The 25,887-nt window shown below is 51.0% G+C and overlaps 1 protein-coding gene across 9 annotated transcripts; it reads left to right on the top strand.

Moving 5' to 3' along the window:
• The first annotated feature begins 514 nt into the window (after positions 1–514).
• Positions 515–23,906, top strand: Atp8b2 (ATPase phospholipid transporting 8B2). 9 transcript variants are annotated; one of them, XM_087633735.1, is made up of 30 exons: positions 515–697; positions 2,657–2,742; positions 2,887–2,953; positions 3,684–3,756; positions 4,954–5,012; positions 5,333–5,446; positions 5,568–5,666; positions 5,913–5,974; positions 6,073–6,145; positions 6,571–6,641; positions 6,848–6,927; positions 9,124–9,282; positions 9,446–9,534; positions 11,061–11,257; positions 13,771–13,979; positions 14,803–14,846; positions 15,265–15,430; positions 15,559–15,747; positions 15,861–15,976; positions 16,889–17,053; positions 17,140–17,251; positions 17,377–17,482; positions 17,594–17,738; positions 17,997–18,180; positions 18,459–18,682; positions 19,477–19,560; positions 19,809–20,054; positions 20,189–20,327; positions 21,607–21,737; positions 21,981–23,906. In XM_087633735.1, the coding sequence occupies exons 2-30, from the start codon at positions 2,702–2,704 to the stop codon at positions 22,257–22,259; spliced, it is 3,723 nt and encodes a 1,240-aa protein (XP_087489861.1). In that variant the 5' UTR covers positions 515–697; positions 2,657–2,701; the 3' UTR covers positions 22,260–23,906.
• Positions 23,907–25,887: the final 1,981 nt, after the last annotated feature.

The raw sequence follows: 25,887 nt of genomic DNA, 5'->3' as shown, positions 1-25,887 counted from the left end.
AGGGATGTGTGTGAGTGTGTGTGTGTGTGTGTGTGTGTGTGCGCGCGCGCTCGCGCTCGCAATATACCATCCAGGGGATGTGGTAAGGGGCAAAGTCAACTTCTCAGCGTCAAAAGAACCAAGCGGAGAAACTGAGGCACAACGCCCAGTCAATGCATAGCTGTGCCTTTACAGGAAACTGAAAGGCCTTGAGATGAGCCAGGGCGAGGAGGGAAGCACAGCAGAGACTTGGGCTAGAGAGAAGCGTGCTAAGGGTCTTCTTCAGCGCTTCTCCCGCATCAGGCTCCGCCCCGAAGATGCTTTCTGTCAGAGAAAGCAGCATTCAATCGGTTTCTGGCTTCCAAAATAAAGCAGCAGCATCACAGCGTCTTCTAGCCTCGCCGATTGTCTGCGTGTCCAGGGCTGGAGCTTGGGACCCCCCCCCCCCCCCCGCCTCTGCGCACCAAGATGGCGCACGCCGCGCCCCTCACCTCCCCAAAGCCCCTCCCGCCCCCCGCCCGCGACCGTAGCCGTCACTTCCGCCCCGCGGCCGAAACTGACACAAAGTAGCGGGCCGGGGCCCCGGGGGGTGGGCAGGAGAGCCCGGCTGCTGTGGGGGGCGGGAGCCTGCGGGCAGCGGAGCCGAGCGCCCCCGCCCCAGCCCCCGGCATGGGCCGGACGGGGCCGCCGGGCGGAGCGCCGAGCGCGGAGCGCTAAGGTGAGGCGCCGCCGTGGGGCCGGGGGTGTGGACCGGGAGGGCTGGCTTTGGGAGGCGCGGGCAGCGGTGCCACTGGGAGAGGCTGTGGGAGACTGGAGAGAAGGGTTCCCCAGGATGGAAAGACCGGGTAGCTGTGCGCAAACTGGGAAGATGGGGCCCCGAAGGGTCGTGCGGAGTTGGGGTGCGAGGAGTAAACCTGGTCCCAGTCTTTAGGTGCCCAGAGAGGGAGTTTGGGGCTGATAGGATTTGTCCCGCGAAGGTGGAGGTCTCTCTGTGCCCTAGGGAAACCAAGGGTGCCAGGGATGTTAGCTTTGGGAGATCAGAGCTGTGTACTGGGACCTGGATACTGTCCTTGGGGAGGGAAAGAAGGTGGCCTCGGGTATTATTGTTTTCTCCTGTCTCGCGGATCTGCTGGCTTCCCCTGAAAAGACTCTTGGTTGGAAAGGAACGGAGGCCAGACCCAAAGGAGGAGCCTTTTTCCTTCATGGAGCGTTGCCTCCTTCCCATGGCTGGCTATTTTTATCCCAGATGTGGCTGCAGAGGGGGCTGGGGTAGGGCGACGGGGCAAGGCGACGTGGCTGGTGGGCCTAGTCAGTTTAGAAAACGAGAATATCCTGAGAGGGGGACCTTGTTACCAATGATTTCTGTTACTGCACCCCTCTTGAGGATTGAGGCCAAACTTGTTCTCAGTCTCCCCAGGGTCGTAGAGGTAACAGAACTTTCCTGATCCTTGTCCAGACTTGATGCTTGATGGTCAGCTTGTTCCACTGTTAACTCTTTCCAAGAAGGAAGACCCAGATCTTAGGGCTAACGATGTTTGATAGCCTCCCACTGGAGTGGGGCTGGATAGAAGCCAGTAATGCCCACCCTGCATCCTCTCCTTTAACCTCTGACTTCACACTCCACCCTTCCATGACTCATGCTCTAGATTGGGTGGAGACCCTGGCTGGGGCCCTGGAAGAGGGTTTGGCATCACCAAAATGTTCATGAGATTTTTCTTCCTGAGCCAAGGGGGCAGCACTGTTGCTTGCCACAGTTGTGGAGAGTCAGAAGTGAAAAGGACTTAGTGCCCCTCAGGACTGTCTGCTCTGAGGTCAGGGACGGGGTGTGGGTTAGTGAAGGGAGAAGTGGTAAGGACGACTGGGCCAGGACCAGAGTCAGTAATTACAGAGATTGGGCAGACAGGCAGTTAGTATCTCTTGGGACTGACAGGCTGGAGGCAAGGGAACTAAGGAGGGGGGAGGCTTCCCATCTAAAGAAGAGGATTTTCCTGTTTTTGGACTTAAACCTTTTTAGGAGAAAGTACATGGAGAGGTGGAAGGAAGCAGAGGCTCTCCCGTTCTTAGTATCGTACTGACTGGACTCAGGGTGAGAAAGAAAGGTGACCCCTTAGCAGGGTTGGGAAGACCTCTCTGATGGTCCCAGAGGGTGGCTAGACACGATTGAGAGGAAGTGGTTTGAGGACGGTCTGCAGGAAGTGCCTCTGATGAGAAAGAACCCTTCTGGGGAGGAGGCGATAATGGAAGGCCAGTAATGAAAGTAGGGGTGGGAAAATTAGGAGCTTTCTTTTTTTTTTTTTTTTTTTAAGGTTTATTGTATTTATATGTGAGTACACGATAGTTGTCTTCAGAAGACAGCATCCCATTACAGGTGGTTGTGAGCCACCGTGTGGTTGCTGGGAATTGAACTCAGGACGAGCAGTCAGTGTTCTTAACCACTGAGCCATCTCTCCAGCCCAATTAGGAGCTTTCTAAAAGGGTGGAACATGCCCACCCTGTTTCCTGATGCTCTGCCAGGTGCTTCCTGGTTCATATGTCTCCACCCAACCTGTTAGGGGAAATTCTACTTTCTAGTACAGGCGGCCTTGATTGCCACCAGGAGGGCACATGGGACATCCATTGTTCCTCAAGTGGACACCTTGAGAGCCTTGTCTCATCTGTTTTATCTGGTCTCTTCTAGGCCCTTCCCGATAGGCTTTGGCTTCTGTAAATTTTCAGTCCCCTCATGTTATCCAGGACAGTGGGAAGACCTTCCTTTCCTCTCAGGTATTCATGCCAGTGCAGGAAGATGAATGTTAGTGCAGTTGGAGGTGGTGGGGAGGGCAGGGCAGAGCTAGGATAATTTTCAGAAGGGGTCTGGTGTGGGCAATGAAGAATTCTCAGCCGTGTGTGTCTGCTGCTTTTTTGAAGGGTCTCCCATGGATTGCTGGAACCTTGCTGGGTGAGATGGCACTGTGTGCAAAAAAGCGCCCCCCAGGTAAGAGAGGCAAGAAGTGGGTCTCTGGGGCATAATGAAAATGGCTGTTATTATGACTTAGGGAGCCAAGGGAAGAGGGAAGACTAGTATGGTTCAGAGGAAAAGGGTATTTAAGGCCCCTAGGCGTCCTGAGGGGGTAGTTTAAGAAACAGAATTCTTCATTTCATCCTTGGGCCGGTGTTCAGCCTTGACTGCTAATCACCAGCCTCTTAACTCAAAAGCATCTGCGGCTCCTACTCTTTGGCCTGGGCTCTTGGGCTCTGTCCTCCTTTGCCTACCCACCGGAGTCCTCCTCGGTTTCCCGCGGAAGGAGGGGGTGTGTGGGATGAAATCCGTTGTCCGGGACAACGCGGGCGGTCGGCTCTCCGGCATTGGCTGTGGGAGGGGGCGGGGCCGTGCGCTGACTTTCGCCTACGCGGCGCTGGCAGGCTTCAGCTCTGCAGTGGGAGCAGGTGGGGCGGAGCCTGGGGCGTGGGCTCCAGGTCCCGGCCACTCGGAAGCTCGCCTCAATCTGAGGTTCGGGAGCGGAGCTCCTGCAGAGCTGGTGGTCCCAGGCGCAGGTGGCCGTGAGGATGGCTTGGGCTGCGGGTGTCGCGCACGCCCAGCGGCCGGGGCTCCCCTCTGCGTGGCCGCAGCTCTTGCGCCTCCCCGGGGGGCCGCCCCATAGGCGACGCTGAGGCCAAGGACAGTCAATGCACCTTTTAAAAACGGGATCATGACGGTCCCCAAGGAGATGCCGGAGAAGTGGGCCCGGGCCGGGGCACCTCCCTCTTGGAGCCAGAAGAAGCCTTCTTGGGGGACAGGTAACAGGAGGCAGAGTCTGGCAGCTCTCACAAATCTGTAATTTACCTCCTCTGACCTCCACATTCCCTTGTCTTTAGCCTCCCTTCCTCCTTACATTCTTTGAGGGCCCTTTGGGATCCTCCTTTTTCCTTGCATGGTGCTTGGAGATTAGGGTCCCTTTGAGGGAAGTTTCTGGGTGTCATATGGCTCATTTGTCTGGGGACTCTGTGGCTTGGGGTTTGCTACTGCATTGTGCTTGTTGGGGGAAGAGGTCTGGAATTCTGTCAGATGTAAAGTGGCAAGCTTACTTCGTAACCAAGTTACAACTCTTTTAAGTCTGAGGGGGAACCCTTCATAGGGCATCTCTTATTCTTGGCCCTGGAATTGGCACCTACAGCTTGAGTCTGCAGAGCTTAGGCTGAGTGCTGCTAAATAAGGGTCATTAACAGTGACATTCCCTTTAGGGGAAATATTTGTAAATGGTAGAAAAAGGTTGCAGTCACATCTTATCCTGTCTCCATTTCTGCTCAATGTGCATGACCCACATCTCTGACACACACACCCCCACACTTGAAGATGAGCTTTGCAACAGGATGATGTCATTGTCCACCAGTCAGAAGCTGCTTATGGTGACATGTGACAAGAGGCTCCTTTAGAGATACTGCACGTGGGCCTGGGATACTGCAGCAGAGTGCTTTTAGGGCACTGTGACCCTCTGTCTTGGCACCACCCACCAAGCTCCTCCCTGAGATTAGGGTGAGAAGATTGCCATGAGTAGGTTTGCAGTGGCCTCCACACGGAAGGAAGCTTCCGGCACTACTGCTTGGTTATGGGGATGGATGTGTTAATAACAAAAGCAAAGGATCTGAGGATGTCACTGGTAGGGGGAGGAACAGAGAGCTCCCAGTGGATGACCTTGATGGGTGATAGGAACAGAGACTTGTCCTGTGCTATGAGTGTACCCTAAGGAGTGGTGGCACAGCACTTGGAAGGCTGAGGACAGAAACACACAGTGAGACTTTATCTCAGAGGGAAGTAGGGAGTCGTGTGCAGAGCCATGTGGCCTAAGCTGTTGGCAAACCATAGACTAAAGTTAAGAGTTTAATAAGACCAAGGCTGTATCCTGTGGAAGAAGCCATTGTTGAGCAGAACTCTTACAAAGGTTGTGTAGGACTGAGTTAGTTTGCTCCTCCTGACGACACTTCGTTCTATTGCAGAAGAAGAGCGGAGGGCACGGGCTAATGACCGTGAATACAATGAGAAATTCCAGTATGCAGTAAGTGTTCCCTGTTTCAGAACTGGAGGGAAGAATATTGGAAAATCCAAGGCTGAGGCTGGTGGCCGACTGGGAAGGGTGATTGGGGGAGGCAGAAAACCGTTTCTGCCCAGTTTCCATCTGTTCCTAGGCTGACATTTTCGGGCTTTCTGTCACTGAAGCAAAATACTTTGACCTAGAGGACAAATACACTGTCATGGGAAGACTTTCTTCCATTCTCCTTCTCCCTGCCCCACCCCTAGGGTTGCTGGCAGAGGGTGGGGTATGAGCGCAGAAGGTTGGAGTGAGGGATGCCTCATTATTTCCCCTTGTTGCTACAGAGTAACTGCATCAAGACCTCCAAGTACAATATTCTCACCTTCCTGCCTGTCAACCTTTTTGAGCAGTTCCAGGAAGTTGCCAACACCTACTTCCTGTTCCTTCTCATTCTGCAGGTAAGTGACCTCTCTTATGTTTTCTGTATATCACAAAACTGAATAAGGCTGAAGATGAGGATGGATTTAGGGGGAGGAGCTCAGACAGGAGCCTCGGAATCATGCTTCTTGCTCTTTTCAGTTAATCCCCCAGATCTCGTCCCTGTCCTGGTTCACCACCATTGTGCCTTTGGTTCTCGTCCTTACCATCACAGCTGTTAAAGATGCCACCGATGACTATGTGAGTTGTCACATTCTGATTTCTCTGGTCACCTCCCCTTTTCATCCCCCCCCCACAACCTCCAAAGCCACTTTTATTCAGCACAAGGCCTTGGTGACTTTGATGTTCCTCAGGGTCCTGATAGACGGGCAGTACCTAGGCTGAGGGTTAGGCAGGGATTAGGGAGAGAGTTGGTTCCAGGATGCTCCTTACGTACTTCCAGGTGTGGGGAGAGACGGTGTCTTACTTTTCTTAGTTCTCTTTCAGTTCCGCCACAAGAGTGATAACCAGGTGAATAGCCGTCATTCTCAGGTGCTGATCAATGGAGTGTGAGTGACTGTTGGAGACCAGGGCTGGGGGAGGAAGGGGGTTCCCGCGGGAACCTCTGTAGCTACTGATGGCCTCTACTATCTTCCCTTTGCCGCAGTCTCCAACAAGAGCAATGGATGAATGTATGCGTTGGTGATATTATCAAGCTAGAAAATAACCAGTTTGTGGCGGTAAGGGACAAGGCTGCTTTTCAGTCTGCCGGGCTATTTTTCCCCTTTGGTAGAATTGTGGAAAGAGATTTTCCAAGATGGTGGGCTTCTGTGTCATGTTAAGGTAGCTGGGACTAGTTTTCCATGCTTTTTGAATTCAGAACAAATGGAACAGATCTCTGTGCCAGCCATAATGGCATGGGCCTTTAATCCTAGAGCAGAGGCAGAGACAGGTAGGTGGATCTCTGAATTCAAGGCCAGCTTGGGCTACATAATGAATTTCAGAGCTAAGAGGACTGTGTAGTGGGAGGCTCTGTCTCAGAACAAAAGAAAGCCTCTCTTTACTGGAGGATGGTCCCCTAAGGCCCCCCAGAACCCCCACCCCCCACAAGTCCTCCCACAGCAGGGGTTTGTGCTTGTGAGTCCTCATCACACTTTCTGTGTAGGCGGACCTCCTCCTCCTTTCCAGCAGCGAGCCCCACGGGCTGTGCTACATAGAGACCTCGGAACTGGATGGGTGAGTGGCTACTTGCTGTCTGTTTTCTCCTTGTATCTTTAGAGGTAAAAGATTCTCTTGAAGGAGGTTCCCGGGTCTGAGATCTGAGGAGTTAGAAAAATACGTCAGACTTTTGCTAGGCCAAGCTGTTGGGGGTTGAGTGCCTAAGGATTGATTCCGGCTGCTTGCGGGAGAGGCTGGACTCAAGGTGTTACTTGTTCTTCCAGAGAGACCAACATGAAAGTGCGCCAGGCAATTCCAGTCACCTCGGAGCTGGGGGATATCAGTCAGCTGGCCAAGTTTGATGGTAAGTAGTCCTGGAACAACTTTGGATAAAGACGGTGGGCTTGAGTTTATATTTTATCTTTTCTTTTGGCTTCTAGTCTCTGTGATTGTGCAAGTCTCTGGCCATTTTCAGGAGGGGCATGTCTGGGATGCCAGGTGGTACCGTTGGCTTTTGAACTGAGGGTCATTTCAAGGGAGCTTTGTGGCTGTTGACTTGCTGCCGACAGATTTAGCATGGTTCCTTTTGCTTATCAGATCAGAATAGTGGTTATGTTCCTCATAGCAAATCAGCCCATCTGTGTGTGAGAAGTCAGTATTCTCTCTTCCTCTCCAGTTCTGCTCTCCTTATGTTACCAGATTAGCTGACAGTTCACCTACAAATGTGTAACCCTAAGTAAGTGTGATCTTACTAAAATCTCTACAAGATGCCCTTTGCCTGTTAAATACATTGTAAGTTTTTTGTTTGTTTATTTGCTTTGTGATTGTTTCACTATGTAGAGCTGGTAGGCCTGGGTCTCCCAGAGATTTGCCTGCTTCTGCCCTCTGAGTACTGAGACTGTAGGTGGTGCGCAGCCACACTTAGCCTTTATAAATATCTTACCACTACAAAAGGAACTTGCCTCGTCTTCTTTTTTTTTTTTTTTTTTTTTTGTTTTTTTTTTCGGAGCTGGGGACTGAACCCAGGGCCTTGCGCTTCCTAGGCAAGCGCTCTACCACTGAGCTAAATCCCCAACCCCCCCTCGTCTTCTTTAGTCACCGAGTGTGCCAGAAGTTAGCCCTATCCAGCCACCCTTTGGCCATTTAGTCTTTTGTTCCACTGATGCTTAAGTAAAAAGCACAGTGTTGTGACCAGTTCTGTATGTATGTAGTCTCAAGGTTGTGAGTTTTTGGGAGCTGAGGGCACTAATCAGTTGTCAAAGTCCTTACTGAATAAGCTCGAGGACCCAAGCCCAAATGCCCAGGTATGGCAGCACACCTGCAATCCCACTGCTAGGAGTCAGACACGGGAGGATCCTTAGGGTTTGCTTGACATCAACGCTGGCTCATCGGACAGCTCCAGGTTCAACAAGAAAGAAACTCTATCCCAAACAGTAAGGAGTTCAAGTCCTGGGACCCATGAGGTAGAAAGAAAGCATTGGGTTCTGCAAAGTGTCCTAGTCTCACAGTGCAGACTTGGTAGGCCTGAAACTCGAAGGGAGGGAACAATGGTGGTCGAGTGCCTTCACATGTGTGCCCTGGCATGTGTGTCTCTATGTGCTTGGCACACACATGCACACACACATAGAAATAAATATAATAAAAAAGAGTCAATAGAAGAGGATGTCCCATGTTGACCTCTTGCCCCACATACATGTGTCACATATGCAGAACTGGGATTTTGGAGTCTTAAAATATATGTACTTTTTTATATGGTGCTAGAGATGAACTTAGGACCAGGTAAATACTCTTCCACTGAGCTACATCCCTTTTGGCTGTACGTGTTAATGTCAGTCATGCCACCATGTTGTTTTTCTGTGTAGTGGAGGATTACCTTGAACTCCCGAGCCTCCTTCCCCACCCTCTAGAGTTCTGGATGACAGGCAGGCACTGGCATACCTGGTTTATGTGGTGTTAGGTATTGAACCCAGGGCTTCAGAGTATTAATTGTGATCTTTTCTTGAGAAGTCCTGGCAGTAGTGTGCCAATATCCCAAGTCCTTATAGCAACCTCCAACCCCCAGCACTACTTTTTCTATTTAAATTTTTTTTTTTTGCAGATAGGGTCTCTCTCAGTATGGAGCCTTGTAGCCTAGAATTCTATGTAGATCAGGTTGTTGTCAAACTCAAAAGATCTACCCGCCTCTTCCTTCCCAGTAATGGGATTAAAGGTGTAGACCACTAAGCCTGGATATTTACATTTATTAAATTGTATTGTTACTTTAAAATGTGAGTGTGTGTGAGTATGTATGTGTGAGTGTGTGTGTGTGTGTGTGTGTGTGTGTGCATGCATGCACATGTGCATGCACACAAGAGCCACATGTGTGCAAGTGTAGCAGATCCCCTGGATCTGGAGTTATGGGGTATTGTGAGCTACTCTAGGATGCTGGGAAACAAACTCGGGTCCCCTGGAAGAACAGGAAGTGCTCTGAACCGCTAAGGCTCTCCCCAGCCCTGTAACTACTTGTCTGTTTCCTTGTGTGATTGAACCCTGAGTGGTGGCACCTTCATCTCCCATCCAGGCGAAGTCATCTGTGAACCACCCAACAACAAGCTGGACAAGTTCAGTGGAGCACTGTACTGGAAGGGGAACAAATTCCCCCTGAGCAACCAGAACATGCTGCTGCGTGGCTGTGTGCTGAGAAACACCGAGTGGTGCTTCGGGCTCGTCATCTTTGCAGGTGAGCCTCCTGGCCTCCCTCCGTGTGGGACAGAACTGATGGAGCTGGTACAACACAGAGGTAGTGCGGCTCCCTCCCTGGCTGCAGCCTCTTGCCTGCCCAGGGCTTCTGTTCTAGTGGCCCTCGGGTTTGTTTATTTGGCCTATTTCTCATTATTTTCGAGGTCCTGATACTAAGCTGATGCAGAACAGTGGCAGGACGAAGTTCAAGAGAACAAGCATCGACCGCCTGATGAACACACTGGTACTCTGGGTAAGCTCCCGGCTGCCCCTGCAGCCTTCCCTGACGAGGCCTTCTGCCCCCGTGATCTTCCCTGGCCGGAATCTAGCTCAGGGACTTCAGACTTCACTACAGACTTCTTTTAGACCTGCAGGTGTTATTTTTAAAAGCCTCAGGGACGTTCATGAATCAACTTAAAGAAAGCTAAACTAAACCACCCCTTCTGTGGGCTTGGCCACCATGGCATCTTAACATGTGTGTGACCTGTAGCCTTTGCCAGGGACAAGGAGGCCTTCATAGGGATGAAGTCAGAGTTAAAAAACTTTCCACGGGGAAGATGCTTAGCAGGGTCTTTCTCCAACTTCTAAGGATGAAGGATCCCAAGGGGGAAAGCCTCTGTGTTCACTTTGGCAATTCCTGAGTCCCTCTCCTGTTTGTCTAGACTTGGATTTCACTGTTGGGCTTTTCCACCCCTTTTTGTACCCCTTCTGCTAGTTGCCTGCCCCCAACATGCCAGCTTGGGAGGCCCGAGGGCAGTCGCTGTTGAGATTTCCACTTTAGCCTTAAAGGTTTTGCAGAAACCCCTCATTGAAGCAGGGTTAATTCCCCATGCCAAGGCTCTTCTCGCCCCCTGGTGGCCACTGGTCAGGATGACGCCTGCTTTTCTGAGCCTCAACATTGAGGCAGTTTCGGAAGTAGTTGTTGGAGACCAGACAATGGTCTCTGTTGTTCCCTCAATAGTTCCCTCCCTGTCCTTTTTATTTCTTTCTTTTTTAAAAGATTTATTTATTTTATGTATATGAGTACACTGTAGCTGTCTTCAGACACACCAGAAGAGGGCATCAGATCCCATTACAGATGGTTGTGAGCCACCATGTGGTTGCTGGGAGTTGAACTCAGGACCTCTGGAAGAGCAGTCAGTGCTCTCAACCACTGGGCCATCTCTCCAGCCCCCTGTCCTCTTTCTTGCTCAGATAAAGTCTTGATCTGACTCAAGATCCTCCCAAGCCAGGCCTGGTGGCTCCCACCTATAATCCCAAGGTTGGAGAGCCTGAGGCCAGTTGGTTGCCACAGGTTTGAAGCCAGCCTTGTCTCAAAACAAAAAAGTGAAGGAAGACCTTAGGATGTAACTTAGTAGATTGCCTAGTGTAGATGAGCTCTGGCTTTAATTCCCAAGAATGGAAAAAAGCATTCTATACAATACATAAATTCTGTTGGCGTGTGTGGGCCCGTACGGGGAGATTGGTCATTTACAGTAAGCTGCTTCGTCCTGTCAGAAGTAGCTCATCCCAGCCACATCTTTTGAGGACTCTGGAAAGTTTCAGATTGGGAGCTACTCAGTGTTTCTGCCTGCCTGTCGCAGAGTGAGAACATGTTCAGAGAGGACTGCGTGCTGTGGTGGTGGACAAGCACCTGCCGCCCGTCCTGGTCCCTTACAGTAGAAGAGCGTCACAGAGCTTGAGCTTTTTGGGCTCAGAGTATCATAGGCCTCTTTAGAGTGCACTGGCTTTGAGAGCTCTCTAAGCCCCTCCTCCTCTGCGGCTTTCATCCCTTCTCAGATTTTTGGATTCCTGGTTTGCATGGGTGTGATCCTGGCCATCGGTAATGCCATCTGGGAGCACGAAGTTGGGACGCGCTTCCAGGTCTACCTGCCCTGGGATGAGGCTGTGGACAGTGCCTTCTTCTCTGGCTTCCTCTCCTTCTGGTCCTATATCATCATTCTCAACACCGTTGTGCCCATTTCACTGTATGTCAGGTATGTGCTTTCTCCAGGGAGCCTCTTAGGCTTCCTTGCTCACTTTCCCAGGAAGATGAGACCATGAAAAGGAATGTGGAGTCTTTTCTATACTGTGACCATTTTATGTCATCTAAATTTCCTGACATCTGGATTATAGTGGAATAGAAACGATATTAATTTATTCAGCACCACATGCTATTCTGTTACATGTCTGTTCTGGGCAAGAAGTACCAAGATAATAAAGAACTAACCTTCTTCCCTTCTGAAGCTTAAGTTTGATAGAGGAAGAAAACCCCAAACATGTCACAAAATAGAAGCGGTTCTGCCTTGAATCTTCTGTGGGAAGCTGGGGTTACTGAGTTCTGTAGGTTGCCTTTGCCCTCAGAGGAGCAGATTAGCTGACCTGAGACTAGAACCAGTGCTAGCCCCTGAGGTAGCGTGTGATAGATACCAAGTTCTTCGAGCAGTTAGTCAGGAATCCTTCTTAGACAAGGAGATGGGGGCATACTGTGGGTGGGGGAGGAGGAGGGGGAAGATGAGGAGGGAGGCAGAGAAGAGGCCAGACACAAGGGCAGGCAGATGAGAAGCTGGGTTAGTGTAGGAGTCAGGAGCTTCGACCATGAGCGAGGAGCTGTATGGGAGAGATCTGGGAACAGAAACTTGCTTTGGGTCGTTAAGGCCTTCGGACTTTGCGGGTCTGCAGGAACAGTTTTTGAAAATGCCTGAAGACTGAACAGTCTGGAATGCTTTAGCAGTCAGCCCACGGTGGTGTGCAGCATCTGTAGGACATCGGCAGTAAGGAGAATGTTAATAAGCAGAGCCAGTGAGGACAAGGGAGGGAGGGAAGGAGGGGCGGGAGAGGGAGAAGACAGGAGTCTTTGCTACCTAGTGCCTTGCAGTTGAGGTAAGGGAGCCTGTGGCTTTTTGTTTTTGAATCAGTCAGTGTCTATCCCATGCCAGTTTAAACTGGTGATCCTCCTGCCTCAGCCTCTCTAGTGCTGGGAGTGGAGGTCTGTACCGTCACAGCAGGCTGAGTCGCTAGCATTTTGAAGGAAGCACTTTTGCGGATGCTCAGATCTCTCTAGATTTCATCTTTAGTTCACGACAGTGCCCTAGGTTGTGTTCAGCTCTCCTTGCTAGCCCAAATCGTAGAAACGTGTGTATGGGGTGCAGGGGCAGGGGTGGGGCACGGCTTTCCTAGAATGGGAAGGAGAGTTTTGGAGTCCTGGGTTGACCGATGCCTACTGTCAGCCATGTGACCTCAGGCTAGCCCACAGTCACTTTGGGCCTCACATGCTGTCTGTTTTCCCTTCTCACATGATCCCTGTGTCCTTACCTTCATACAGATGTTTTCATAGAAGGCACTGAGTTGGTAAATACTGATAAAAAGTTACATTACTAATTCTCAGCACATGGGAAGGCTGAAGCAGGAGCACAGCCATAGATTTAAGGTCAGCCTTGGCTCTAACACTCCCCCCCCCAAAAAAAAACCAAAACAACAAAAACAACAAAACCAGCCACAACAGCAACAACACATTCCTTTGCAAATATTGGGTACTTAGCTAACACTGTGGGGACCACATTGCTTCCTTGCTGTTATTTAAATGTTTTCCTGCTTCTGACTGAGTTTTGTTTTCTCACATTGTGCTGTGCTGTACCTGCTTTGTATCTGAGTTCTCTTGGAGCCCTTGGCAGTCACCTAAGAGAGTCCCCCTCCCCACCCCCAGTTGCATCAGTGTGCATGTCTGGGGGAGGGTGGGGGTGGGACTGGTTAGCGTCCTGGGGAAGGGCCAGGACTACATTCCTAGGCATCCATCCCATTTTTTTTTTTTTTTGCCTCATAACAAGATCCTGACAGGAGTCAGGTTGAAGCAGGATTCTAGATGTGTGGCCTGCTGGTTGGCCATCCTGGACCCAAACACAGGATTCTTTTCTGGGAATGTTAACAGCCCCAATGCTATAAGTAATGATTAGCTAGAAGTCCCCTGCCCTGTGACATGGTGTCACTCCCACAGTCTCTAGGCCTCCATCCCAGTGTAGGAGTGAAGCCCTTGCCTGTGCTGGGCAGTGGGAGCGCCTTGGGCTTCTCCTCAGTGTGACCTCTTGGAGTTGGCTCTGTGTTGCTGTGGCACGCACAGCACCCTCATTTTTATCTCTCTTTTCTCTCCCCTCCCTCTTGCATTTTCTCTTATTTTTCTCTGCATGGTTTCTGTATTTAGTCCTGAGGTAAGAACTGGCTGAGCGCCTCGTGTGCAGCCCCTCTTCCTTCTCTGCCTGTGCCGTCTGTCCTGCCTGCCCAGAGCCTTCGCACCTTTCTGTGTGGAGAGATCAGGAGGGTCGGGTCTGGGGCTCCTTTGTCAGTGAGCAGCTCCACCTGCAGGCTTCCCTGCCCCTTCTCTCCAGGGTCCTGTGTCCAGGTGTCTTCTCCACTCCTGTTTCTCCCCAGGCCAAGTGCCTGCAGCCAAGGCCCGTGTGGGTGGGATATTTCCTTCCCTCCCTGCACCAGGCCTCACCTCCTGTCCCCTATGCAGTGTGGAGGTCATCCGTTTGGGCCACAGTTACTTCATCAACTGGGACAAGAAGATGTTCTGTATGAAGAAGCGGACTCCTGCAGAGGCCCGTACCACCACTCTGAACGAAGAGCTGGGCCAGGTGGAGTACATCTTCTCTGATAAGACGGGCACCCTGACCCAGAACATCATGGTGTTCAACAAGTGCTCCATCAATGGCCACAGCTACGGTAAGGGTCAGTGCTGAGCGCTAGCCAGGGCTTACGTCTTGGCTGGCAGGAGAGTGGAACTGGAGCTCCCTTAGTTATCCTGACACTGGGTTTTACTTCTCTCCTGCTTGGGTATGGGGTATGCTCTGCATCTGTGCCCAGAATTATATTGAGAATCCTTTCTTCGTCTTCTCTTGTGGCCATTGCCCTAATCTCAGCTCTTGCACCAGAGAAATACCCTGGTTATTTGAAGTGAGCCCCAAGACACTGGCCTCTGGGTGTGCTGGCTATGGTGGCTGGCTATGGTGGACCTTGGCTGCCCCATGAAGTACAGCTTTCCTTGTTACTCTAAGGGGCCCTCGTGGCTCTCTGGAGTGTAACTACAGTCTTCCTGGTATGGCTCTGTCACACTGGCCTTGAGGCTGAGCTGCTGGGATGACGTGGGGCCAGGTGTGGGCAAGTGCGAGACCCTGCAGTCAGTAAATGTTTTTTGTGTGAATCTAGACTTCATGGTCAGGGTATAAGGCTTCATCTGTTTCTGGGCCTGGAAGGTGCCTGGTCCCCCAGCAGACCTGGAGTGTTGATGGTGGAAGCAGGCAGAGAATCAGCTGCCCTTGTGGGGAGAGCTACTGGGAGGTGGCTTGGATGGACATGGTGGGAAGTGGGCACTGTGACCCTGTGGCCATGTCCCTGCATCCTGGGATCCTGGGTACCTTCCAGGATCTACAGGATGAGTAGGCCTGAGGGCCCCTCATACCTCTGGGGTCTACACTGGAGGTTTTCCGTGATACTTTGGAGAGTCCCAGTCCTGATGTTTCTTTGCCTTCTGTTTGTATGTATGTAGGTGACGTATTTGATGTCTTGGGACACAAGGCTGAATTGGGAGAGGTAAGATCCATTCTCCATGAATATTCTCTATGCCCGTTAGAGACAGTCTGGGCACCTGGCCAGCAGTCGCTGGCGTAGATGGGACAGTGTTATCCCAGCAGGAAGTGGATATTTGAAGGAACACTGGTGGCAGGGGAGGGAGTGAAGTGGGGGTGGGGATTGCTGGGTGAGGCGTGGAGCACACTGTAATCTCAGCACTTGGGAGGCTGAGATAGGCTTACAAGGTAGAAGCAAGCCTGGCTTATGTAGGGAATTCCAGGTCATCTCAAGCTACAAAGAAAAAAGGAAAAATAGAAATAAAAAAAGACCAGCTAGACTTTTGAGGCCCAAAGTGGCCAGGGCTCTTACTGAGAGGTAGGAGAGGGGAGAGTTAATTTCCTTGGGTGTGGGCAGCTCAGATTCTTCTTGTCTGTTCCAGAGACCAGAACCTGTTGACTTCTCCTTTAATCCTCTGGCTGACAAGAAATTCTTGTTTTGGGACCCAAGCCTCTTGGAGGCTGTCAAGATGGGGGATCCCCACACACATGAGTTCTTCCGTCTCCTCTCCTTGTGTCACACGGTCATGTCAGAAGAGAAGAACGAAGGTGAGTGAAGGAGCTGGCTCACCCTCTACCCAGTCTAGTCTGTGTTCCGGGTGCCGCTGCTCTGCCTTGCTGCTGTGTTGGGCTTCCGGTGCCGGGACAGTGGCCACTTACTGTTCCCTCTCCTACAGGAGAGCTGTACTACAAAGCTCAGTCTCCGGATGAGGGGGCTTTGGTCACCGCAGCCAGGAACTTTGGCTTTGTGTTCCGCTCTCGTACCCCTAAAACAGTCACCGTCCATGAGCTCGGTACGTCCATCACCTACCAGCTGCTGGCCATCTTGGACTTTAACAACATTCGCAAGAGGATGTCGGTCATAGGTGAGGCCAGTTGGCGCAGGAGCTGAGGAGACGTAGAACAGCACATGGGCCTGGGTTGATTTAGTGTGGACGCTGAAAGTTTCTGGCACTTTTCTCCCTTGTGCCTCTCACAGTTCGGAATCCAGAGGGGAAGATTCGACTCTACTGCAAAGGGGCTGACACAATCCTGCTGGACAGGCTCCACCCCTCTACCCAGGAGCTGCTCAACAGCACCACCGACCACCTGAATGTAGGTGTGACGGCCTGGGGCATCGGCACGGCTCAGCGTTGTGAGGGGCAAGGGCTGTGTATTGATGTTTTGTGTGCATTCATATCTGTGTGACTATGTCAGATCCCTAGACTGGAGCTACAGACAGCTTTGAGCTGCCTGCCATGTGGGTGCTGGGAATTGAACCCAGGTCCTCTGGAAGAGCAGTCAGTGCTCCTTACTGCTGACCCATCTCTCCAGCCCTGTGTTGTCTTTTTTAGATAAAAGCGAATGTGTATATGTATTTTGTAGTTGATATGTGTGGGCATTCACATCATGGTGTGTATGTGGAGGTCAGAGAACAACTTGAAGGGACTGATGCTGTCTTTCTACTCTGTGGACTCCGGGGAGTAAGCTCAGCTCTTCAGCCTTGGCGCCCTTATTTTTGGTGGAGTTTTGTTTTGTTTTATTGGATACATTTAAGATCTTGATAGACAATGAATGCATTTAAGGTCTCTTTTTTTCTGAGGTGCGAGTATTTAAATCAGCCAGGCCTGGCGTTACCTTATGCTTATGACCTAAGCATTTGGCACATAGAACTAAAAGGATTAGGAGTGTGGGGTTAGCCTGGGTTACATGAGCCCTTGTCTCAAAAAAAAAAAAAAAACAAAAAAAAAACACAAAACCAAAACCAAGAGGGTCATCAAAAGGGCTCATCACACAAAACCACGGAGGCCAATCATCACGGTTCCAGAGCCTGGATGGTAGGAGGAAGCAGCCAGCTTCTCTGTGTGCCGTGATGCACAGACTCATGCAGACTAAACAAAATACTGTTAAACATTTTTAAACACCCAACCAAAGATTATCTCAGCTAGCCGTTGAGATTTGAGATGCAGTTCTCTTGCTGTGATTTCTAGAATTCCTTTGATTTGACTTTTCTAACTCTTCCTCCAGGAGTATGCAGGGGATGGGCTGAGGACCCTGGTATTGGCCTACAAAGACCTGGATGAAGAATACTATGAGGAATGGGCCCGGAGACGCTTGCAGGCTAGCCTGGCCCAAGACAGCCGAGAGGACAGGCTGGCCAGCATCTATGAGGAGGTTGAGAGTGACATGATGGTATGGACCGGGCAGGGCAGACTGAGGGTGGAACAGGATGCTGTAGAGCGCACAGCTCTCCTCAGAAGCCCCTGTGGTATTTTCAGCTGCTGGGTGCCACAGCCATTGAGGACAAGCTTCAGCAGGGAGTTCCAGAGACCATTGCCCTCTTGACTCTGGCCAACATCAAGATTTGGGTGCTAACTGGAGATAAGCAAGGTGAGAACTGGTGGCAGATTGACTCATTAATCCTGCCATACCCTTGTGTGGGGCCGGGCCACCAGCTGGGAAGGCATGCTGACCTGGTGGGTGCCGGCTGCAGCCACCTTGTTCTGTCTTGGCAGAGACAGCTGTGAACATCGGCTACTCCTGTAAGATGCTGACTGACGACATGACAGAGGTGTTCATAGTCACAGGCCACACTGTCCTGGAAGTGCGAGAGGAGCTCAGGTAAGCAGGGCTAGGGATGCAGCTGCCCTGAACTGCCAGGGACCTGCAGGCTCAACTTTCTCTCTGCTGTTGTCCTGGAGTCCCCACCATACTTTCTTCCCTGCCCTACAGGAAAGCCCGGAAGAAGATGGTAGATTCCTCCCATGCTGTGGGCAATGGCTTCACCTACCAGGGGAACCTTTCTTCTTCAAAGCTCACTTCTGTCCTGGAGGCTGTTGCTGGGGAGTACGCCTTGGTCATCAATGGGCACAGCCTGGTAATGCCTGCCGCCTTTATCTTGGAGCAGGCTACCAGGCAGAACAGTGCTCAGACCTTGTTGAGTGCTTGCCCGTAGCTCCTCTGTTCCCTCCTGGCAGAGAGGGCGATGAGTATGGTTATGCCTTCTCTCAGTATGCCCCAAGATTTTATCTCATTTCCCTTGACTTAAGGGAGGGAGGGGTTGTGATTACCGGAGGACCAGAGGACCAGAGCTGAGGTGTTCCCTGGGAACACTGTGACTCTTTCTCTGTTTCAGGCCCATGCCTTGGAGGCTGATATGGAGCTAGAGTTTCTGGAGACAGCATGCGCCTGCAAAGCTGTCATCTGCTGCCGGGTAACACCCTTGCAGAAAGCACAAGTGGTGGAACTGGTTAAGAAGTACAAGAAGGCAGTGACACTTGCCATTGGGGATGGGGCCAATGATGTCAGCATGATTAAAAGTGAGTATGGGCTTGGCTGGACTCTGTAAAGTTTCAGGAACAGGGAGGGGTGAAGAGGGGGGCAATAACTGGGTGGGAGGAGTGAGGGGCAGGGCTGTAACTGGGTGGGAGGAGTGAGGGGCAGGGCTGTAACTGGGTGGGAGGAGTGAGGGGCAGGGCTGTAACTGTGTGGGAGGTGGGGCTGTAACTGGGAGGGAAGGGTGAGAGGTGGGGCTGTAACTGATGGGATCTGAAGTATATGGCCACCTTCACCTTCCTGTTATCTTTTGTCTCTGCAGCTGCTCACATTGGTGTGGGTATCAGTGGGCAGGAAGGGATCCAGGCTGTCCTGGCTTCCGATTATTCCTTTTCACAGTTCAAGTTCCTGCAACGCCTCCTGCTGGTGCACGGGCGCTGGTCCTACCTGCGCATGTGCAAGTTCCTCTGCTATTTCTTCTACAAGAACTTTGCGTTCACCATGGTCCACTTCTGGTTTGGCTTCTTCTGCGGTTTTTCAGCCCAGGTAACAAGTGTTTCTAGACGTCTCTGCTGCATATGTAAAAACTCCGTAAAGGAGGGTGGGGAGAGGCCAGAGCTTGTTGGGCAATCTTGAGAACTTGAGTTCAGATCCCCAGAATCCATGTGGAAGTCAGTAACAGTGGTGGATGGATATGGAAGACTCTAGAAGCTTGTGGGCCAGCTAGCCTGGCTCACACAATGGCAGAAAGCTGAGAACCAACACCCAATTGCTGTTCTTTGATCTTCATGCACACCATAGCACACACACGCCCCACCCCCACCCCAAACAGGCCCTGCCTCACATCTCTCTTATCCACATGAGGAGTAAATAAACACCTAACAACACACCTTAAGTCTGTGCTTTTAACTGACCAGTCTCATTTGTTTAGCATTTAATAAATGTTGGCATGTCTTTTTTCTCTTTCTTTTTTGGGGGGCAGGGGCATGGTTTATTTTAATACAGGCTGACCTGTTATCTACTGTGTAGCACCACTTGGCTTTGAACTCTGAATCTGGGCATATTGGTGCACACTTATCCCAACACTCGGGGAGGTAGAGATAGGGCATTGAAAGTTTGAGGTCAACTTGGGCTTCATAGTGAGTTCCAGATCACCCTGAACTACATAGGAAACCCTGTCTCAAAATAAACAGCCTAAAAGGAAAGTATTTGTTGGGAGAGTGGAGCTCCGAGGGCCCTGAGGAGCGTTGGTAGGGCTGCTTGCTGCTGGGAAGCTGTCTCTCTGTGCATGATTGCTAGAGAAGGCTCTCGCTCACTCTCCCATCCCGTTTCTCTTCTAGACCGTTTATGACCAGTATTTCATCACCCTGTATAACATCGTGTACACCTCCCTCCCAGTCCTGGCCATGGGCGTCTTTGACCAGGTATGGGGGAGGTCAGGGGCTGGGCTGTGAAAACTTGTCTGATACAGCAGTGCCCCGATGCCAGTGGACACTTCTATTTGGGGAGGCAGTGGGATTCTTCCCATCTTGGCTCTGGAACCTGTAATTCCCCTTGTTGCTGAACACAGAGAGGTTGGGAGAATCTAGCTGGAGCCTGTATCTGTTACCCGAGACTTTAAGAAGGGGGACTGGAGAGCATCCATGGCAGTTTCTGGGCCCTTCTCTCACAGGATGTTCCAGAGCAGCGAAGCATGGAGTACCCTAAGCTGTATGAGCCTGGCCAGCTGAACCTCCTATTCAACAAGCGAGAGTTCTTCATCTGCATCGCCCAGGGCATCTACACCTCTGTGCTCATGTTCTTCATTCCTTATGGGGTGTTTGCCGAGGCCACCCGGGATGATGGCACCCAGCTGGCAGACTACCAGTCCTTCGCAGTCACTGTGGCCACATCGCTGGTCATTGTGGTCAGTGTGCAGGTAAGAGGCTCTCCCTCAGGAAGGAGGGAGCCTTCCTTGGGGGGGTGGAGGGCTGCCTCAGCATCACGTCTTTGTTTCTGGTGGTGGGGTGGGATTTGGGGGTACTCCTACCTTTGATGACTACTCTTTTGCAGATTGGGCTGGATACAGGCTATTGGACAGCCATCAACCACTTCTTCATCTGGGGCAGCCTCGCAGTTTACTTCGCCATCCTCTTTGCCATGCACAGCAATGGGCTCTTTGACATGTTTCCAAACCAGTTCCGGTTTGTGGGTAAGTACCCGTGGCATCCTTTTAATGATGGATGACTCGTGTGTGATCTAGGGACATAGGATATAGACAGCTAACACTTACCAGTAGTTTGCATGCCAGGTACCTTGCAAGGTACAATGCAATATGAAGAGGTGGTTGACCCAGGCCCTGCCGCCAAGGAGCGTCTACGTCCGTGAGAGTGATGAAAAGCCCTTCTGGCTGTGGAATGTCAGAGCTCCAAGGAGGTCGGGGCGGCAGGCTTCGTGGTCAGCAGTGTGCCAGTGGGGGTGACCAGGGACAGGCCTGTAGAGGAGACTGCCGTTAGTAAGCGGAGCCGGGAATGCGAAGGTACCACTTGCCTCTTGGAAAGCAAGAGCAAGAGGCCTGGGGAAGCAGGGAGAAGAGAGAGGTCTCAGAATGCCAGGCTACCAAGTGTGCCTTGCTTTTCCTTGCCAGAAGTCTTGATTTACTTAGAGAAGAGTTGTTTTCTGTCTGTTGTTACTTGTTTTGTTCTTTTCAAAAGATTCCTTTAGAAAGTACATGGGCTTTCAAGTGCCTCTAATCCCAGCACTTGAGAGATGGAGGCAGGAGGACCGAGGTCCTTCTCCGATGCACAGCAAGTTCAGAATAGCCTGAACTTCATGAGCACCTATCTGAAAAAGGAGTGTGTGTGTGTAGAAAAGAGGGGTGTAGATTTGGGGATATAACTCAGCAGAATGCTTGCCTACCATGCACAAAAGGCCGTGGTTCCATTTGAGGGTTTGAGCGGGAAGTATGTAAAACAATTTCTGTTTTAAAGGTTGGTGTTACTGTATTGGATGCTGTGTTGGGTAATAAAGTAGAAGGACACAAGTGAAAACAGAATGGCTGACCCCCAACAGGAATCTAAGCAGGACAATGGGCTCTTGGGATTCCTTAGATATTTAGAAACTGAAGCCAGCACATTAGCTTGTGAGTTTGAAGAAGAGAAAGGAGTGAGAAGGGCATTGTTTTAGCCTAGAGAGTGGCACTCTAGTGCTTCCCTACCTGGAAAAGGCACAGAGCGGATCTGGGGTAGAGGAGATAGTCCATCATGTGGGCCGTTTAGCTTGGAGACTCCTTGACTGAGGAGGTTGGAGAAACAGAACTGGAGTTTTAGGAGAGTCGGGGACCAGGTTTGGAGATGAGCGTTTGTGTGGCAGGCAGAAAGAAAGACGTTGAAGGCGCTTGGGTTTTGAGTTTGAGGACATGGAACCATCAGAAATAGCAACGGGGAAGTGAGAAGATCCCCTCTGTCAACTTCCTGACTCCTGTCCCTCAGGGAATGCCCAGAACACCCTGGCCCAGCCCACCGTGTGGCTCACCATCGTGCTCACCACGGCTGTCTGCATCATGCCTGTGGTTGCCTTCCGCTTCCTCAGGCTTAGCCTGAAGCCGGATCTCTCCGACACGGTGAGAAGCCTGGCAAAGCTGGCCGTAGGCCCTGGGGGGTAGCTGCAATGTGACAGGAAAAGCCTCTTTTGCTTGGGTGCTGTAGAGCTGTGTCGGGGCTGCGGGACGCTGGGGGCTCGCGCTGCACCTGGCTACAGAAGTTCCTGCGCTGCTCTGCCATGGTGCTCTGGGCCCCTCAATCATGGTGGTGCCTGACGTTGTGAGCGAATACTGAAGGATTCCCCTTCACTGTGCCCTCCTCAGGTCCGCTACACTCAGCTGGTAAGGAAGAAGCAGAAGGCTCAGCACCGCTGCATGCGGCGAGTGGGCCGCACCGGCTCTCGCCGCTCTGGCTATGCGTTCTCGCACCAGGAAGGTTTTGGGGAGCTCATTATGTCTGGCAAGAACATGCGGCTCAGCTCCTTGGCCCTCTCCAGCTTCAGCACACGCTCCAGCTCCAGCTGGATCGAGAGCCTGCGCAGGAAGAAAAGTGACAGTGCCAACAGCCCCAGTGGCGGAGCTGAGAAGCCCCTCAAGGGCTGAAGATCTGGGCTGAGACCCCCTGCGTCGGGGATCAGAGCTCACAGAGCCAGCGTCTGGAAACTGCTGGCCTTCCATGCAGCCTGCCGCCTCTCTGCCTGGTGGACTGCTCTGTTGGTCTCACCAGTTTTTAGAAGTGGAGGAAGTGGGCCTCAGGGGCAGCACTGGTTCAGGCCTTGAATGGGGCAACAGTGAGGGACAAGATATGGAACCAAAAAAACATGAAAAAAGAACTGTGAGATTGGGTCCATCCCTGTCCTGCTTGGAGTCCACAGGGAGACTGTAATCTCCATATTTTTTTACTCTATTCCCCAGAGGGCCCTTGTGCCCTTGTTCCTGAATTACACAAGAATGTATCACGCCGGGAAGCCAGAGACCTGCTGGGGCCTCCAAGCCCCTCATATCATCGTATGTCCTCTTGGTTTATGTTTGTGTTGTTTGGTTTTGTCTTTTTTATTTGGTAAGTGGAGGAGGCCTTCATGCGACTTTACGTTATGGTTAGTATCTTAACTCTCCTGGGAAGAGGGGACTGGCACACACTGGGATGTCCTCGCTGGTGGAGTGGCTGGGAGGGCCACACCTTACTTTTAGGGTGCCAGTGTCCTGATGGGACACAGGAGCTACCAGACAGGGAAGAACTGTCAGCAAGAGAATGTTGGGAGAACAGAAAGGAAGCATAGTGCTGTGGCCTCCCCAGGGCACACATACGGGTCCTTGGATCTCCTAAGTCCTGCTAATGCTGGACTAGAGCCCAGACAGCGGCTCCATCATTTTCAGTGAGCTGTAGCCGAGAATGAAGTCTAGTCCTGAGACCAGAGATAGGGTTTTTGGATTCTAAATTGAGTCCCCAGTTCCTTAGCTACTCACTTCCAACTTCCCTTCCTTCCTACCCCTCCTTATCCGGTGCTTTTTCTACCTTACCCTGAGGTGAGACTGAAAGGGGAAGATGACCTCTGCTGCTTTGGCCCAGTAACCTAGGGCTTTGTCCTCTGGCTTAGCCTCCAGCAAGTGTGGTAGGAGGTAGATAAAACCTGTTCAGACCACTTGCTCGGTCTGGACAGAGCGTCTTTGGACCCTTTTTACAGCCCGCTGTCCGAGTCAGGTACATACTGAGGTAGTTTCTGCCTTGTCGCTTCCAGAAGACTCTCTTCCTCTTGTTTGCCAGCAGCAGACTAAGGGAGGAGGAATGGTGTGGAGCTGGGAGTGGGGGACATGGGAATCTAGATATTCCATGCATTGCCCCAGAGGAGTTGGAGGTGGGCTGCAGGGAAGTGGGTGCCAGGATGGCAGGAAGGAAGGGGAGGACAAGACTGGGAAATCCCTTTGGCCACACAGTTTACAAGCCCAGTATCATGTCTGTTTGTGTGTCTCTTAAAAGGAAAGTCTGATTTTTATACCAAAGAGGAAATGATTTTTTTTGTATTTGGTTTGTCTATATTATATAAATACATATTATATATATATATATAGCTATATATATATTATTTTTTGTTCTCTCTCATTTTTTAGGGAGGGAGGAAAGTACCACATTGCATTGAGCTGTAATTAAGGAACATTCTGTATAATTTATGACATTTCTATAATTGCAAAAATTATATCATTTTATGGATATAAAAGAAAAATGCCTTTTTATAAAATTCCAATTTCTGAGTGGTGAGTAATTTGTCTCTTTTTTGATGTCTAAACAAGACTGTGGGTAAAAGCACAGGCAGAAACCCTCCAGGGGTTTTTGTGGGTGAATCTGAGTGGAAGCTAAGCCTTCGGGGCAGCTCTCCACACTCCCGTGACTTGGATTTCAACAGCACTGGGCAGTGCGAGACGGCCCAGGCCAGCTCATTCCGTGCTCATGCTAGATGCACATGCAGGCGAGTACATGTGGAACGGTAACTTCAGCATCTTAAGGTTTTATTTTTCTTGTCCAGGGATGACTAAACCTAGGGTCTTAGCATAGGCAAGTGCTCATTTATTTCATCTTTAAGGAGATCAAAAAAAATTTTATGTTCATGTGTACATACCTATATGGGTACAGAGTCCTAAGGAGAACACAGATGTTGGATCTTGTGGAACTGGAGTTAAGGTGGTTGTGATCGGCCCAGTTTCTGTGGGAAACTCTGGAAGAGCTGCAGCAGTGCTGTGAACCGCTGAACCAGGCCCTGGCTCTTGATTCTTTCTGCCCACTCTTCTCCATTGCTCCCTGAGGCTTGGAGAGGGTGATAAAGATGTCCTCTTTAGAGCAGTCCATCTCTGTCAGTCTTGGCACTTTGGCCTGTTACAAGTTTCTTTAATAACCACCATCTTTAAAAACCAAAACCAACCAACCAACTCATGTACCCCAGGCTAGCCTCCAGCTCACCACACAGTTACAGATGAAGTCTGTCCTGCCTCTGCTTCCCCAGTACAGCACAGGCTGTACCACTACGACTGGTTAATGTGGTTAGGATTTGAACCCAGGCCTTGGTGCATTCTAGGCAATCAAGCTCTACCCGAGCCTTCAACTTTCCTTTTCATTTTTAAAGCCCTTTCATTTGGAGATAGATGAAACTTACCGAGCTGCCCAGATAAGCCTTGAATTTGCTCTGCAGCTCAGGTTGGTCTTGAATTGTTTGCCTTGGACTCCTGAGTAGCTGGAATTGCAGGCATTCACCACTGTGTTCTCAAGGTTTTTATTTTTTAATCTCCCCCTCCTATTGCTTCTTTTCCTCAGAGAATATCCTAATAGCCTCTCAGCTTCATGGCTTCTCAAGTAAATACCAGTGAACCCAAACAAACATTTGTAGATCGACTGTGACTCCAGACTGAGGTAGGCCAGGGTGCTGGGCAACTTCAATACAGTGATCTGACCCACCCCTGGGCTGAGTCTACCCCTCTGCTAATCCATCTGTCCTGAGGCAGTGTTCCCTGTCCTCCTCCTTTCCTCCTCCTCCTCCTCTTCTACCATCACCACCTCCTCCTCCTTCTCTTCTTCCTTCTCCTCTTCCTCCTCTTCCTCCTCCTCCTTCTCTTCCTTCTCCTCCTCCTCTTCCTCTTCTTCCTCCTCCTTCTCTTCCTCCTCTTTTTCCTCTTCCTCTTCCTCCTCCAGCTCCCCCTCCCCAGGAGTTCCTAGTGAATGCTCAGTTCAGAAGTCAGGAGGAACAGCCTCATCCTTCAAGAGAGGTAAGGAAGCTGAGACAAGAGGTTGTCTTCAGTTTGAGACCAGTCTTAGTTATAGCAGCAGGATTTTGTTACAAACAAATGGGACAAGAAGAGGACCACAAGCCTGGCAACAGCCTAGGTTGGTTGTTTTGTCTTTGTCTTTTGTTTTTTGAGACAGGATCTTATATAGACTAGGATTCCCTGGAATTCAAGGATATCTACCTGCCTCTGCCTCCTGAGTGCTAGGATTAAAAGCCTGTGCCTGCCTCTAAATGGGAAGAGCTCTCCCAACCTACAACAGCTCAGGGTGTCTGGCCTTGTTCACTCTACTTCCTCTGTCACCCCCACCCAAAGGCTAATTAATACCCTTCCCGTGACCAGTGGGCCCTTGGCGTTACCTGTTCTTTCTGTCCCTTGAGGCTCCTTATTAGACCTGTGGTGAGGTTTTCCAGGCAGAAGAGGGTCAGTCAGCCACAGAGAGAATGTTCCCCTCCCCTTT

This window comes from Rattus norvegicus, chromosome 2 (assembly GCF_021556685.1).
Source record: "Rattus norvegicus strain SHRSP/BbbUtx chromosome 2, alternate assembly SHRSP_T2T, whole genome shotgun sequence".
Taxonomy (NCBI): domain Eukaryota; kingdom Metazoa; phylum Chordata; class Mammalia; order Rodentia; family Muridae; genus Rattus; species Rattus norvegicus.
This window is presented reverse-complemented; position numbering and strand designations above follow the sequence as displayed.